General features: G+C 31.5%; 2 protein-coding genes across 2 annotated transcripts; both read left to right on the top strand.

Annotated features, from left to right (window-relative positions):
• Nucleotides 1-43: 43 nt before the first annotated feature.
• Nucleotides 44-3,119, top strand: LOC104806899 (protein IQ-DOMAIN 32-like). Its single transcript, XM_010531990.2, has 4 exons — nucleotides 44-315; nucleotides 847-1,194; nucleotides 1,276-2,605; nucleotides 2,859-3,119. The coding sequence occupies exons 1-4, from the start codon at nucleotides 223-225 to the stop codon at nucleotides 2,876-2,878; spliced, it is 1,791 nt and encodes a 596-aa protein (XP_010530292.1). The 5' UTR covers nucleotides 44-222; the 3' UTR covers nucleotides 2,879-3,119.
• A 1,813-nt stretch (nucleotides 3,120-4,932) lies between these two features.
• On the top strand, nucleotides 4,933-5,628 carry LOC104806898 (auxin-induced protein 10A5-like). Its single transcript, XM_010531989.1, has one exon. It carries the CDS (start codon nucleotides 4,945-4,947, stop codon nucleotides 5,380-5,382), a length of 438 nt encoding a protein of 145 aa, XP_010530291.1. The 5' UTR covers nucleotides 4,933-4,944; the 3' UTR covers nucleotides 5,383-5,628.
• The last annotated feature ends 7,292 nt before the right edge of the window (nucleotides 5,629-12,920 follow it).

Here is a 12,920-nt window from a genome sequence, read left to right as displayed (position 1 = left end):
CTCTCTCTCTCTCTCTCTCTCTCTCTCTCTCTCTCTCTCTCTCTCTCTCTCTCTCTCCACTTCTTTCTTTCTCACTCCATCACTAAGGAAACTCGGAACGTGAGATATGGAGCGGACTCAACCCCACTTTCCCTGCTCCATTTAACTCCACCTTTTCAAGTCCGCTTCCACCTCATAAACATCATCGGAATTGTTCTTACTCGAATCCCGAGCTCTTCAAGAATGGGGCGGTCCTCTGCTTGCCTGAGAATCATTGCTTGCGGTCGCAATTCCGGCGGTGAGAACAGCAACGACAACGATCTCCGTATCTCCGAGGTAACCGTTTTTTTCTCTCTCCGTGTTTTCTTCGAGCTTGGATCGATCGATGCCTCTTTTTTTTTCGGCAATTTGCTGTTTCACTAGCGGTGTTTCTCTCTGATTTTTGAATGCTTAGGGTTTTGGGGAGATTTGTGTTTAGGAAGTTCGGGAAATGTAGCTCACAGCTGTGCTTTGTGTCGATTCTAGTTTAAAGTTTGTTTGTTCCCCGTAAATGCCTGAATCACTCATGCATTAACTACGATTGCAGAATTATACGTATTGTGTACACACTTACGCATGTCGTTTGTGTATATGAATGTCAGTGTAGTCAAGAGGATCTGATTGGACGGTTTGGGTAACTCGACGCCTTCAGATGAATTCATATTAGGAATTCAACTGAATTGTACAATTGTTCGGGTTTCGCTCGATTGTGTTATGATCTTACTTCTTCGCTGTCGGATTGGTTTAGATAATTTTGGGAATGGATTTGGTTTTGGATGTTTATCTGATTGATTCTCTATTGAGAATTGTATTGTGGTTTCTCTCAAGGTCAAGACTACAAAAGACAAATCGGGATGGAGTTTCCGGAAGAAGTCCACGAGCCCTCGTGTGCTAAGCAACATTGCTATAACTGAAGAAGCTAATTATGGACACAAGGAAAACCCAGATGGATCTGTCACCTTCAGCTCCCAATTTACTGGGAGCTCCAATGATTCTGGAAAAGCCTGTTTGACACAATGCAGTGATGACAAAGTACAGCTGGTTGTCTCGGCAAAGTCCATAGCCTCTGAGCATGCTTCTAATGTGCGACACGGGGAAGAATTTGATGCAAAATCTGATAAAAATGTGCAAGAATCGGCGGCGGTTATTGTTCAGGCCACTATTCGGGGATTTTTGGTGAGTCTATTCTCAACATATTTTGGAGTTGTTTATTTGCTAGTTTTTTACCTTTAGCTGATTAGATTCCTCATCTCTTAGGCACGAAAGAAACTTTTGAAGCTTAAGGATGTTACTAAGCTTCAACCCGATGTTCAGTGCACATCCTTGGAGAACACTGTTGAATTGGATTCTATTATTGATCCACAAGAGAGAAAGAAAAGCGAAAAATTATACAATTTTCCTGGAGTTTCCACTAATTTTTCTCATGAGGCTACCGAGTCTAAGTTAGAGAATGGAACTCTGATGCCATCTGAAAGCGAGGAGAATCTCATAACCTATGAAGGAGAGAAAATAAACTTCCATCTGCACAGAGTTACCGACTCTGTTGCTGATGATGATGATGCAGGGAGAGCTTCATCTGAGGTTCATTCGCTATCAAACAGCCAAAAAGCGAATCATTTTGTTGAGCAGCAGAAACTTTCTGATCGGTTGAGAAATGGCAGGTCAAAGTTTACTTCTGGATCGGATTCTAGAAATGCAAGTGACACAGCATTGATCTTCGGTGAGTCAGACACTGATGAACCAGCTCCAAAAGTGAATTCCATGCCTACCACGATTGTTGGCTCTACCCATCACAGTAATGGTGTATCTAAGATGGACGATATTATTTCCGAGGTTGATTCTGCAAAGGAAGAGAAAATTCCTAGGTATGCAGGATCTGAGTGTGGAACTGAACTCTCCATATCTTCAACCCTTGATTCTCCTGACAGGTCAGAAGCCGGGATCAAATTAGATGGGTTGGGAAAGGAAATTCAGGATAAAGGTACTGAAGATATATCAGCAAATCTGCTGACCCGTTTAACAGAAGAACATGTGGAGAATCTGGATCACGCTCCTGATGAATGCTCCGAGGGTTCAGTTGTATCAATTGATGTGTCTCAGATCGAACAGAAGCTCAAAGTGAACACATCTGAACCCGGAAAAGAGCTCAGCTTCCAAGAAAAGCCTCCCTCTCAAGAAGCTTCATCTAGAACTCAAGAGTTGCTGCAGACACCTTCTACCCAGGTATCTACAAAGTCCCCGAGGGACAGACCCGACAAGCGTGACCCAAAGAAGAACCAAAAATCGGTATCTGACAAGAAATCTCCGTTAAAACCTAATCCGGGGCAATCCCCGGGAGATTCAGCAAGCGGGAAGAAACGGGATTCCTTTGGATCTGATCAGGAAGGCAGAAACAGCACGAGCAGTAACCCGCTCCCACGGTTCATGCAAGCCACGGAATCTGCAAGAGCCAAGCTCCAAGCAAATAGCGGCTCCCCGAAATCGAGTCCAGACGTTCAAGAAGGAGACTTTTACGTCAAAAAGAGGCATTCTTTGCCCATTGCCAACGTAAAAGAAGTCTCTCCGCGTATTCAGCAGAGCAAAAAAGGTAAGAACACTACTCCTTTCCATTTTCTTTGAATCATTCTCATGCTTTTGCATATGTTTTACGTTTGGGGCAATCAACTCTAAATCAATCTTGGACTTTGGGTTAACGAAATCTTGGCGTAGCCTAGTGTTCGGAATGGGTACAAGATTATTTTTTTAAAAAAAATATGAATAGAAATTATGTTATTGTGGAAAAAAAAAAGATATAATTTCGAGACCGACTCGTATGACATGATAATTGGTGTTTTGATCAGAGAAAAGATGGCAGAGGTGAAGAAGAGAGACTGCCTGCTATTTATGAAGAATGATCCGAACATGTTGATTCAATTTAATTCCATTTTTAATTAAATCTTTGTGCACATAATGCCTTTTAATCTCCTCTTATTTACTTTCAGACTTTCCTTTCAGACAAGTTTTCTGTGGTTGTTTTGTGATGTTTGATTGGCTGTCCGAGAGAATAAAGAGTGCTCGAGTGTGGAAATGAATGGGTGAAAAAAAGGGATTTAATTTTTTTTTTTGTGCTATTTAGATATCTGACTAAATTTTAAGCTTCGAGTGTATATAATTCCATCCAAAAGAATCGAATTAATCTTTTTATATACGAAAATAATCTAACAAGTTAATGAAAATTTGGTGAAAGATCACTCATCGCATCTGGAAAATGCTAATTTTGAATGTTTGATATTTTTCTTAACAAACATAGTAATTTTTTAAACTAAAGAAATAAATTTTTATGTGTTTGATACAAAATTTTCATGCTAACAAATGGTAGATAACAGCTTTAGGTAAGTTTTAGATTCCATGATGATGAGATATTAAAATTTTGAGAGATCAAAACTAAATATATTTTAAGTTGATGTATTATTGATATTTTTAAAATTTGTTAAGTTGCAATTTAGGTGTGGTGCTTTGCATAATTAATGGACCAATAAAGGAACAAGAGTAGCTTTGATTGGTCGGATGGTAATGGTATCATCAGATACGGTTTAGTACTCATTGATTACGAATATAAATCATTACCTATAAATAATTTTTTTTTTTGTTAAAATCCTCATTATTTTCTTCTTACATAATTGTAAAGTGGCATCATCCATAGCACATGACCTAGAAAACTTTTTCATTGGGGTCAATACAAACTTTACTATAATTTAAGAGATAAATTGAAATTATGGAGGGATTTAATAATTTTTATTTTAAATTTATAAATTTTATAATGAAGTTAATTTTTTTTAATAAAAGAAATGGGAGCATAGGACCCATTGCTAACAAGCTAGGTCCGCCCGGCACAATACAAACTTTCTACGATTTAAATACACGGCCGTTCCAAATTGAATTTTTTTTAAGGTCAATAACTATTTTGATGTAGAATATCATTCTTAATTTTAAATTTTTTATTTGTCATGTGAAAATGTTATTATATAATTCTAATTTTTGTCCCAACTCTGCCATGTGGTGGGTTGTGACTTTTTGTCATGTGTGAATACTTTTTTAGTTTGATTTATTGTCTATTTATTTAATATAATCATCTTGTGTTACACAAAATTATGAAAACTTGATTTGTGGCAAAATTTTGGGGTAATTCATCATCATCATGTATGGTAACTAAGTGAATTAAAAATAGTTTAGAAAGTTCAAGTTGTTTATAAGATTACAGAGACGAGTTTAGATGATTAGGTTCATCAAATTACAAATCTGAGTTAAATGGATTAAATATTTAAAAGAACTTTAAAATAAAAAATATGGAATACAATACCAATTTTGAATGAACAAAGTGAATATAGTCCGAGTTTAATTTAATGAGGTTTAAGTTATTTTAAAGAAATTAGTTTTATCGCGCAAAGAATAAAACTTTTGCAATGATATGCTTATGGCATATTAGATGGAGAGGCATTAGGATTAGCAGTATGTGATATGATACATATTTTAGTCCATGAATTACTTTAATAATACTAATACTAATAATAATAATAATAAATTAATAATAATAATGTGCAGATCAAATATTAGAGCGGCACCTATAACACATATGTCGTTTCAGTTGCACCAATGCAATGTACCCACATCCCAAATCTTTTCCAATATCTATTTATCTCATTTTTAATTATACTTTACATTTATAATAATTAATTATTACATGAAAATCCAACGTCATCTTAATCTAATCACGTTTCCAAGCTAAGCCCTTGCCCCCTAATCAGTGTAGCAATAGTAGTCCCAGTTTCGTAATTATCTCAAAAACCAAGGGCACTTCTCCACCACCTTTCTCCATATAAACGCCGTTTAAATTCCAACCATCATGTATCCCAAGAATTTTCTCGCCCGCAAGGATTTTCCAGGAAAATGTCGTTTGTCTTCGGAAAATGCTCAAACATCCGTCACATCGTACGGCTCCGCCACATGATCCGACGGTGGAGAAACAAAGCGCGCGAGTCGCTTGCCAAGAGACCAGTGCCATCGGGACACGTGGTGATCATCGTGGGGTGCAGGTCCACGAGATACGTGGTGCGCTTGACGTACCTGAACCATCCCGTCTTCAACAACCTCCTCGTACAAGCCGCTGAAGAGTTCGGGTTCACGAACCATGGTCCGCTAACCATCCCCTGCGACGAGTCGGTTTTCGAGGAGGCACTCCGATTTATCTCCCAAACCGAACCGGTTCACTCAACCCGGTTTAAAACCGTCGAAGATTCTTGCCACGTAAGCATTCGGAGAGAGGTTAATCCCTGGAGTGAATCCCGGCCGTTGATTCACGCGTCTTTTGAAAAAGCGATGGGGTAACCGACGGGCTAAACCGGGTCAGCTCAATCCGGTTAAATGCGAACCGGTAAATGTGCATAAATAAGATCCGTACATTATTCTTTGTTATATAAGGGTTGAGTTTCTCCGAGTCGGCTCAGAGGAGATGGCAGATAACGTAGGGTGAGTTAGTGCACCGAGTCATCCCGAACTCGGATCGGAGAAACTTACAGAATCTGTATGCGAATTCTTGGTTTTGATGATCTAATAAAATGCTGTCAAGAGCTTCATATTGAATCTTTTTTGTCTTGTTTATTTTTTTTATTTGTTCACTGAGCTGATTCTCCAACAATGCATGAAAAATACAACAACTCAGTCTTGTTTTAATAGAAAACTATGATATAAAATATTTTGTTTTTTATTTTATAACATTTTTCATCTATAAAATTTTATTATCTCATATTACTCGCAATGATATTTTAGTTTGAATTTTATATTTATTGTATAATACGATGGTTTGTAAATTTATATTTAATAAAGTTAAATGTTAAAATTTTTAAAAATTTGAATTTAATATTTATATATTTTTAGATAAAATGTAACTTTTTGTATATGAAATTTAAGATATATTGGATAAGGTCCTAAAATATTTGAAAATCCCCTGCAATAACTATTCTAAAACTTTGTCGAATATATCTAAATGTGTTTGTGAATATTTAAATTTAAAAAATGAAACAAAACACAATAGCAGAGCTTTTACATGCCTAACATATATTAACATCTTCAACCAAATGAATTGATAATCTTTCTCTCCATATTGGTATATATATAATATATTCATTAACAGAAAAAAAAAATTGTAATTGGATAATAGTAATTTACATATAAAATATAAAAACTAATAAAATATATCGTTACAAAAATGTTTATATCATACGATCGAATTTTATAATAGTAAGAACTATAAGATGACTTTCATATATGCTCATCTAACATTCAAGATTTGATCGTTTTAGATTTTATTGATTAATATACGAACTGTAACTCAAAAAATAATTAGTATCCCATTTAATTGGAAAAAAAACTATGAAAAAACTAAACTAGAAATTAGATGTAAAAATAACGAAATTGAGATTTTACATACAAATTTGCATTTTAGGGTTTTATGGAGATTTTCAGTTACATCAGTAATAGTTAATAATTGATTTTTTTGAGTTATTATCTGCGTATATTATTATATAATAAACAAAACCCAAAATCATACGTATAATAATAAGATGTCAAATGGGTGGGTTTAACTCAGCCCGGTCCATCTATAACGGGCTCAGTTTATATATACAAATGTCTCGGATCAGAGTTTTACGTGCAAACTATTCGTTCAATATAGTTTAATCATAATAATAATAATAATAATAATAATAATAATAATAATAATAATAATAATAATAATAATAATAATAATAATAATAATAATAATAATAATAATAATAATAATAATAATAATAATAATAACTGCTTGTTTTAATTTTTTCCAGGGAGAATAGCGAACAATAAAATAATTTAAAAGATTAATTAATTTCGATGGTTTTCAAACCAAATAATAGATCTGAAAATTTTCATCCGTTAATACAGAATTAATGAAGAAAAGAAAAAATTTCATCCAAATTTGTCGTTTAGATTTTTATAAAGATTTTAAAACTGGTTTTTTTAACCCGTTTTTGGATCGTAGATAATTTTCCAATAAGGGCTTCGATTTGAGAAGAAAAAAAAGGTTTGACCATGGATTCCACTTTGTCCATAACATATATTATGAACTTATAAAAATATGAAAGTTCATATCTATACATATATATATATATATATATATATATATATATATAGAAATACATATACATATTTATGTATCTATATGTATTTGCATCCTCTGTGTTTAGAAAGGACACGCTCTATTCATAGGTACGCGAATATAAAATTTTAGATTTTCAAACATTTGATTTTATAAACAGTTCAAAATGCTTTGATGTATTTCTTATATTTATTTCTCATCCTAAATCCATTGGATCATATGTCCAAGTAAATTTAGAAGTCCTTCCAAAAATCTAATCACAACTAAATTCCCTTTTATTAGATGAAAAATAGAGTTAATGCATGTTTTTGCATGACAATGTCATGCCATTAGATATGATATGATTGTTCGCTTGCAAAGAAAGCAAAGGTTGAAATCCAAAAAAGAGGAAAAGTGCATTTGAATTTTTTCCTCAATTTAATTTGTCCCTATCATTTCTCATTATTTCACCGCTCAATTACCATCACACATCTCTCCACATCTTTTTTTTTTCTAATCAAAATTTAAAAAAAAAAAAGTGAAAAAGAGCACCCGACTATCCTCTTGAGCTGATGGATAGGGGTGTCAATTTGGGTCCGAGGTCCGAAGTCCGGCCTGGTTCAACACAAAAAATAAAGGGCTTCGAGCCGAAGTTTTTTGATCCGAAAAAATCGGGTTTTTGGATCGGACTCAAATCGGACTTCGAACTCGAATCGGGTCGGTCCGAAAGTTCGAAAATTTAAAAAAAAAACATTTACAAAGAGAGACCTGCGGGTCGGCCCGGCCTAATCCGTCCCGACCCGAGCCCGGAATGCATAGGACCGGACTTCGGGCTTAATTAAAAATCGGGTCGACCCGAGCTTGAGCCCGAAACTTCCGGATCGATTGCGGACTCGGGCCGACCCGATTGACACCCCTAATCGTAGACAAACCTTATCTCTCGTTGAAATATTTTGTGTGAGACTACCTCCATGACTCGAACGCGTGATCTCCAAATCACACAACGACATCACTTTGACCGATACGTCAAGGTTCTCCTTCAAAATTAAGAAAATAATTTACATTAGTAATTTATATAGATAAATTAAATATTAATTATATTACTTGAAACCCTAGCTTAAAGTCATATGACATGTCCAATTAAATAATATATGATGCTAATGAGGTTTAAACATCTCTTATTGCACAATAACAAACAGTAGTTCGTTCCAATAAGTATAAGTTGTAACATGTTATATTATCTATATATAGTTTTTGTGAGCGAACAATTCTTTCATATATAGTTGTATATTTTGTATCACCGTGGTTTGTCTGTTTTTTTCAATTATGTATTCTTTCTCCAACGGTTGAGATATAAACAACCCTAACGTGATATATAATCATTTTGAAGATTTTTTTTTAAGTCTTTCAAAGTAAACAGAAGTTTCTATGATAAATATTGAAATCGAAATTTGAAAGTCATCCAATCTTATATGTGATAAAGAAAATATTGAAAAATATGAATAATTTTAATTCGTATATAGAGTTGAGATATTAATGTGTTTTTTATTTGGTTTAAGTTTATCCATTCTAATATGAATTAAGAATTTAAAAAACTATGTTATATATTTAAATCCATTCGACTATAATAATATATAAAATTTTATTCTGTAAATTTGGACAGACATATTTTAAAATTAATTGTAACAACAATTCTCCTGAATAATATAAAGTTTTCGGACATTGGACCACAACCACATCTCATCAAACACAACTCTTGATGGTTTTATTCTATACATTTTGCTTTTAAATCCTGAAAACAACACTTAAACAGACAAGAAAAGACGGGTAATTTAACTTAAATCTTTCATTATAATTAATTAATGAATTAAATTACAAAGGCAATAATGTAGAAGAAAACGACACAATACCTAACTTGAGGGTTAGGGAAACAAATGTAGGGACGTGAAGAGATCGGCTTGGGAGTTTTGTTCGCCAAACCCATGTCGGCGATGGATCGCTTGTCTTGTCTATTTTTTTTTTAAAAATCAAATTATTAAGTAAATTTATCTTCATTTATTTTATTAAAATATGAATTAGAGGTGAAGCAAACAAATATATTACGAAGGATAAGGGTTGGGTTTAAGTTTTATGGTGTATGCATTTATATTTATATTTATATTGCTATCTCATGACTTCAATACGAGGGGACTGATACGTGTGATCTTATTTCGTTTGGTTTAACTTTTTTTATTTAAATATTTTGTTTTTTAGAAATAGTATGTATCAAATTTCTATTTGATTCGAATCCTATTTGAATTTAGATTTAATTTTATTTTGACTAAAAATATTTCTTTAAAAAATATTTTTAATTAAGTTTTTAAAATCAAATATATTTCACATTTAATTTATGTTTGACTGATTTAATTTTAGAAATTATATTTAATCAAATTTTTCTATTCATTTTTTATAAAATTATTTATTATTCTATTTTACTGAATATATATATATATATTTAAAATTTTAAATTCAATATATCTATATTAGATTATCCTAATAATAAATACTTTACATATATTGTCGTACTGATATCAAAACTTGTGAATAATTATAAGTATCCAATATATAACATATTTCATTTTAATCCATCAACCATGTATTTAAGATATTTATAAAGTTTAGAATTCTTAATAAACCTAAAATTATAATATGAGTACACCACAAAAAACTAGCAAAAGCATACACCTTCACATATTTATTTGCCACCCCGAAATAGAAAACAATATAAATTTTTAAATCAAATAATACTTATATCATACAGATAAGGTAAATGTGACGTAGAAAAAATATGGGCAAGATTCATATGCGTGAACTCTTCCGGTTGTGGATTATCATTTAGAAGTTTAAATTGGTTCATTTTTGCTTTCTTTTTCTACTATTTTTAGTGATGGCAAAATGAGCCATACTCGCGAACTGGCTCACTTTTTATCGAGTTGGATTGCAAAAATAAAAGACCAAATAAAAACGGACTGAACGAACCAACTCGCGATGAGTCCGAACCCATCCGGACTAGCTCGGTCGGCTCGCGAGCTGACATTAAAAAAATATTAGGGTTTCATACTTTAATTTCTTCACTTCTTCGGTTTATATAGCAAATTAAAATTTATGATATGTTGATGTTGGTGTATATTTTTATTATATTTTGATGTTGTTGGTGTATTATACTTTTTATGTTGGTTTGGTTTTGTTCATTTTTCTTAATTTAGATATAGTTTTATAAATTGTTATGTTAAATATTTTATGTTATCTTGAATGATTTCAAAATATTGTTTTGTATTCTTTAAATTATTAATTTTCATATAATTTTTAAAAAAATTCGGATAATTAGATAAAAACGGGCTAGTTCGCGAGTCAGTTCGGAGTTCGGATAATTTGGTCTGGGTCAGAGTTTTTCTAGCTCGTAAAAAAAAAGGCCGAACGAACTGAGCAAAAAATGAGCTGGCTCGAGACGAATCGGTCCGAACTAATCCGTTTTACATCACTAACTAATTTTACAGCTCTTAATTTCCTTATAATCATAAATACTAATTTTCTTATAATCATAATACTAAATTTCAAAATGTAAACATCCAATAAAACAGACTTCAATCTTAAATCTAAAACAATTTTAAATTTTAAATCGTAAAATTCAAATTCAAATTTCAAGATCTATAATATTAAGTTCAGGATTTTAATTTATAATTTGTTTATATTTTACATTTATAATTGGTTTAGAGTATTTTGAGTTTATAGTTTACAAATTTAAGAGTTTTTAGGTGTAGATTAATAATAGAAAATAAGAAAAAAACAAAAAATAATTAAAAAAAATTGTCAATAACTAATAAAATAATGAGAATTTTTTAAGAGGATATATTACTTTTTATAAATAAAGAAAGAGGAAATAGTACTATGATCAGTTTAACACATTAAAAATTATATTCCACCGTAATAAAAGAGCAACATTTGGGTATAGTAATTTCAGAAATTTTATTTATGACTGTGGGACCCACTTAATATTGTTGTTTAATATCTCTTCTTCTGCGTCACTGTTTCTCTCGAGTCTTCTCTCTCTCTTGTCTCCACCACCGACGCAGTAATAACCATCAAAACGCAGTCGTTTTGGGCTTCACATGTGTGAGTACAGGTAAGTGTGATAGTAAAAAAAAAAAATGGCCCCACGTGCGACAAAATATAATAAAGGCAATATGGGTGGGCCCCACATTTATTCGTTTTTAATTTTTTTTCTTTTTTTTTTCTCAAATTGTTTTAATAAATGTTTTTAATGATTCGTATTTTTTTTATGGGGCCTCTTTTTTCTTCTCCGTGTGTGAAACAAACTACAGTGTCATTGCCTTGGATTCTGCTCTTCTTTTTTAGCTCCCTTGCTCTGTCGCTGAATCGCTGTCTTATTACTCAAGCTCCACGCGCCATCTACGCGCGTGTTTGTCACTTCCTCTTCTTTAGGTCATTTTTTGTTTCAGAATTAAACACCGGTAAAGAAAAAATATTTTTAATATTTTTCAGGTAATAAAGGCACGGTAGTAATTGTCTGTTCCAAAATAATCGATTCTTTTTTAATCATCTTTATTTACATTTTAATTATATAATTTGATTCTTATTACATATATATTTTTAGGGAAAACAGAATTGCTTCAAAATTTTGTGACAAATTTAGAACTCAATATATCGGGAAAAACTATCTTTATATGTGAATTTGTGTTTTATAGTTAAATAAAAAACATAACATTATATATTTTTAACACAATTATTAAAAATGTTTAACTAAATAATTTTCAATTGTAAAAATATGTTTATATATTGGTGTCTATAATTTATATTAAAAAATCAAAATTACTTTTTATTGCAAATTGAAATTTTGGATAATAGTATTTAAAAAGAAGCAAACACTTTTTTAGTATTTTTTTTTCTTTATCCACTGATTTTGTATTTGCATAGTTACGTAAATTATTTTATTTTCTTTACCTTTTGTTGCCGTCTTATCTTCATCAACGATTTGTTTTAATCATTTTGTCGTTTTAGAGAAAATAAACAAAGAAAATGATTACTTCGCCCAATAAACGCGTGCAGAAGAACACGCCCAATAATTAATGCTATTAATGAAGGATTATATAAACAATTAGAATAAGTCATATCTATTATATGAACTAAACTCTGTTTATTACGTAAAACATTTCTTTAATTAAAAAATTTAGCCAGATCGGAATTTCAAATAATGATCTTTGATCACATTTGAGAACATTTCTAGTTCAGATTTTTAATTATATCGAGCTACTTAGTTATAAAACTCTATTATATTAGGAAAATAAAGAAACAAATATAATTTAATTTATCTACTTTACGGTGATTTCATACATCTAAGTTAATTCCTATAAACTTGCTAGTTAAAAATATATTAAAAAATATTTAGGTTTTAATATAAATTGAAGCCATGAATTTACCATAAAATTTTAAAATTAATACAAGTGTGTATTGAACTTTGACTGGATTACTTTGCGGTTGAACCATATTCAAATATAAACATTTTGATCTTTTTTCACAATGTAAACAATTTAATTTATCCACGAGGATAATTTGGAATAAGAAAAAATAGATCATAAACGACAGAATTAGAAATCAATTGTTTAGGATAATAATTAACAATGATTTTTCTCTTATTTTTTCCTTAAAAATTGTATGTTTTTAAGATCTATAAATGACCTATTTATAACAAATTTGA

Source organism: Tarenaya hassleriana, unplaced genomic scaffold (assembly GCF_000463585.1).
Source record: "Tarenaya hassleriana unplaced genomic scaffold, ASM46358v1 Cleome12, whole genome shotgun sequence".
Classification (NCBI taxonomy): domain Eukaryota; kingdom Viridiplantae; phylum Streptophyta; class Magnoliopsida; order Brassicales; family Cleomaceae; genus Tarenaya; species Tarenaya hassleriana.
Note: the sequence above shows the minus strand (reverse complement) of the source record. Positions and strands in the feature narration are given on the sequence as shown.

Bases quoted from the DNA above. Each gene is read 5' to 3' on its own strand.
- LOC104806899 (XM_010531990.2), top strand. From the start codon at position 223: ATGGGGCGGTCCTCTGCTTGCCTGAGAATCATTGCTTGCGGTCGCAAT. The intron at 1,195-1,275 runs GTGAGTCTATTC...CTCATCTCTTAG, and splicing joins CCACTATTCGGGGATTTTTG to GCACGAAAGAAACTTTTGAA. The intron at 2,606-2,858 runs GTAAGAACACTA...TGTTTTGATCAG, and splicing joins TATTCAGCAGAGCAAAAAAG to AGAAAAGATGGCAGAGGTGA.
- LOC104806898 (XM_010531989.1), top strand. From the start codon at position 4,945: ATGTCGTTTGTCTTCGGAAAATGCTCAAACATCCGTCACATCGTACGG.